This window comes from Exserohilum turcica, assembly GCF_000359705.1.
Source record: "Exserohilum turcica Et28A unplaced genomic scaffold SETTUscaffold_17, whole genome shotgun sequence".
NCBI classification, from domain to species: domain Eukaryota; kingdom Fungi; phylum Ascomycota; class Dothideomycetes; order Pleosporales; family Pleosporaceae; genus Exserohilum; species Exserohilum turcicum.
The window spans coordinates 689,650-691,897 of NW_007359992.1; the positions used below are offsets into that span (position 1 = coordinate 689,650).

Here is a 2,248-nt window from a genome sequence, read left to right on the forward strand (position 1 = left end):
CTCCTTTACTGTCTTTAGTGCCTCCCACTCGCGAATTGCGGCTATCTTGGCTAGATCCATGCTTATCCCCTTGCCTGCTTCGATAATAAACCTAAGGTACTTAGTCGTCTTAACTTCGAACTCGCACTTCTTAATGTCCACTTGTAACCCTGCGGCTTATAGCTTACTAAGTACTTTTCGGACATGCTCTTAATGCTGGCGTAGATCGCCGTCAGTATAGATTAGCACGTCGTCTAGATAAGCTAAGCAGAAGTCGTCTAGGTGTTCTCTTAAGGTCCAGTTAATATATCGTTGGAAGGTACTTGGGGAGTTCGCCATGCCAAAGGGGGTAACTAGCCACTTGAACAATCCGAATCTCGTACGGAAGGCCGTCTTCCACTCATCGCCTGGTGCGACGCGGATCTTGTGGAAGGCTGCGATAACGTCCAATTTCGTGAACCACTTAGCCTTGCTTAAGCTATTGAGCGTCTCTCGAATAAGTGGTAATGGATACCGGTCCTTCTTTGTAATCGCATTTAGAGCCCGATAATCGATACACAGTCGGAGCCCTCCCCTAGGCTTCTTAGCGAACAATACTAGAGCTAAGGCTGGCAAGCTGCTTACGCGGATAAACCCTTTCTTAAGGAGTGACGTAAGCTCCTTTTGGAGGACTAGAAGCTCTCCGCGCGACATACTATAAAGAGGTCCCTATGGCGGTCAAGCATCCCTCGGCTCCAGCTCGATCTTGTGGTCCACTCCTGGCCCTTGGTGCGGTGGCAGCTTCTCAGCTTCTTTTGGGTTAAAGAGCTCGTAGAACTCTTGATACTGCGCTAGTAGTAGTGCTCGTACGTTTACGGGCTTCTTGGGTTGTAGCGCCTTATCGATATCTGCGATCGACGCGGCGAAGATCTGAACGCTGTTCGGAGCGTTCTTATGTCTGCGAACTAGGGCCGCAAACGCTGCAGCGTTGACTTAGCTAACTCCTCCTAGTAGAGCCCCTTTAGTTAACCTCACTCGAATGCCCTTTAAGTGGATAAAAATGCTCTTCTTAGCGGGGGCTACTGACACGTCCTGGTGGTTCATCTATCCTCTACTAAGGTACACATCCTCACTAGAGGACAAATTCATCACATATGCGTAGGCAGTCTCTTCGTACCCATGCATCTTGAACAAGAATCAGGCAACCTCATTAATCTCCAATAGCTTGCCATTCACCCCCTCAATCATTTGAGTAGGTATTTGAAAGCGCTCTAGACGGTGGCGGTAAGCGAATCTCTTGCTAATCAGTGCATAGCATAGGCATCCGCAGTCAATAAGCGCGATAGCGTTTACCACGTTGTTCACGATAAGATCTACAGTAATTGGTGGAGGACGCATATGCTTCTGCTAAAACTGATTCCATTCGCCACGTATCTGCCAATCCATCTTTAGAGGCTCTGGACCAAGACTCTGGTCTAGAGCTACTCTTTTTCCAACTCGCTACTCGGCACCTGATCGACTTCCTCCTGCGGCTTATGTCCAACGTTGCTTGGCGCGGGCCTTGCCTTCTTGACCTAGGTGGCGTTTCGACAGTATTTCGCGATATGACCTAGCTCTCCGCAGCGATAGCAGTCAGGCGGAGGTCGTCGTGGCTTGCCTCTAGCCTCTCGCGCCTGATTAACCTTCGAAGGCTCCCAGTCTATAACGTCCGGACTAGCTTCGTGTTAAGCGGTTGTCGTAGTAGGGCGATCTACCACCTAGGAGCTCGTTGCGCGCAGTTTAACGAGACCTACCTGGTAGAGGTTGTCAGACGTTCTTACTGCCTTATTAACTAGCTGCTCGTACGATAGATTCTCATCAATCGTAGCAAGAGCCTCCTGTAGCTTAGTGTGAAGGCCCTTTAAGAACATACTCTTCTTAGCTGCTTCGCCGAACTGCTCGCCTGACTGAATCTCAAGACGGTTAAACTCCATGTGATAGTCTCTTACTAAGAGCTTGCCTTGTTTGAGAGTTAAAAGGCGATCGAGTGCTTTGGACTTCTGGTGTGGGTTGTTAAACTGCTGGTCCATAAAGCTCCAGAGGTCTTCAATGTGGCGTTTACTCTAGTTCTGTATTGCCTAGGGTAGAAGTACATCCGCTGCCTTGCCTGTACACCTACTAACCACGTACTCGATCTGAGCGAGGCTCGAAGTTCCTTTGTACTCGTGCTGGAGCTTAGCTTAAGTCTTGTATTTAAACGCTACGTACTTTGTTTGATCTCTATTAAATGGTTCTGGGTGCGGGAACTTGT

The 2,248-nt window shown here is 48.9% G+C and overlaps 1 protein-coding gene across 1 annotated transcript; it reads right to left on the minus strand.

The window, feature by feature from the left end:
* Positions 1-189: 189 nt before the first annotated feature.
* SETTUDRAFT_108663 (uncharacterized protein) lies at positions 190-897 on the minus strand (the record flags this gene model as incomplete). The annotated part of the gene is made up of 2 exons (XM_008026324.1): positions 190-687; positions 736-897. Coding segments are annotated over 2 exons (660 nt in total), but the record flags the coding sequence as incomplete, so codon positions are not given.
* Positions 898-2,248: the final 1,351 nt, after the last annotated feature.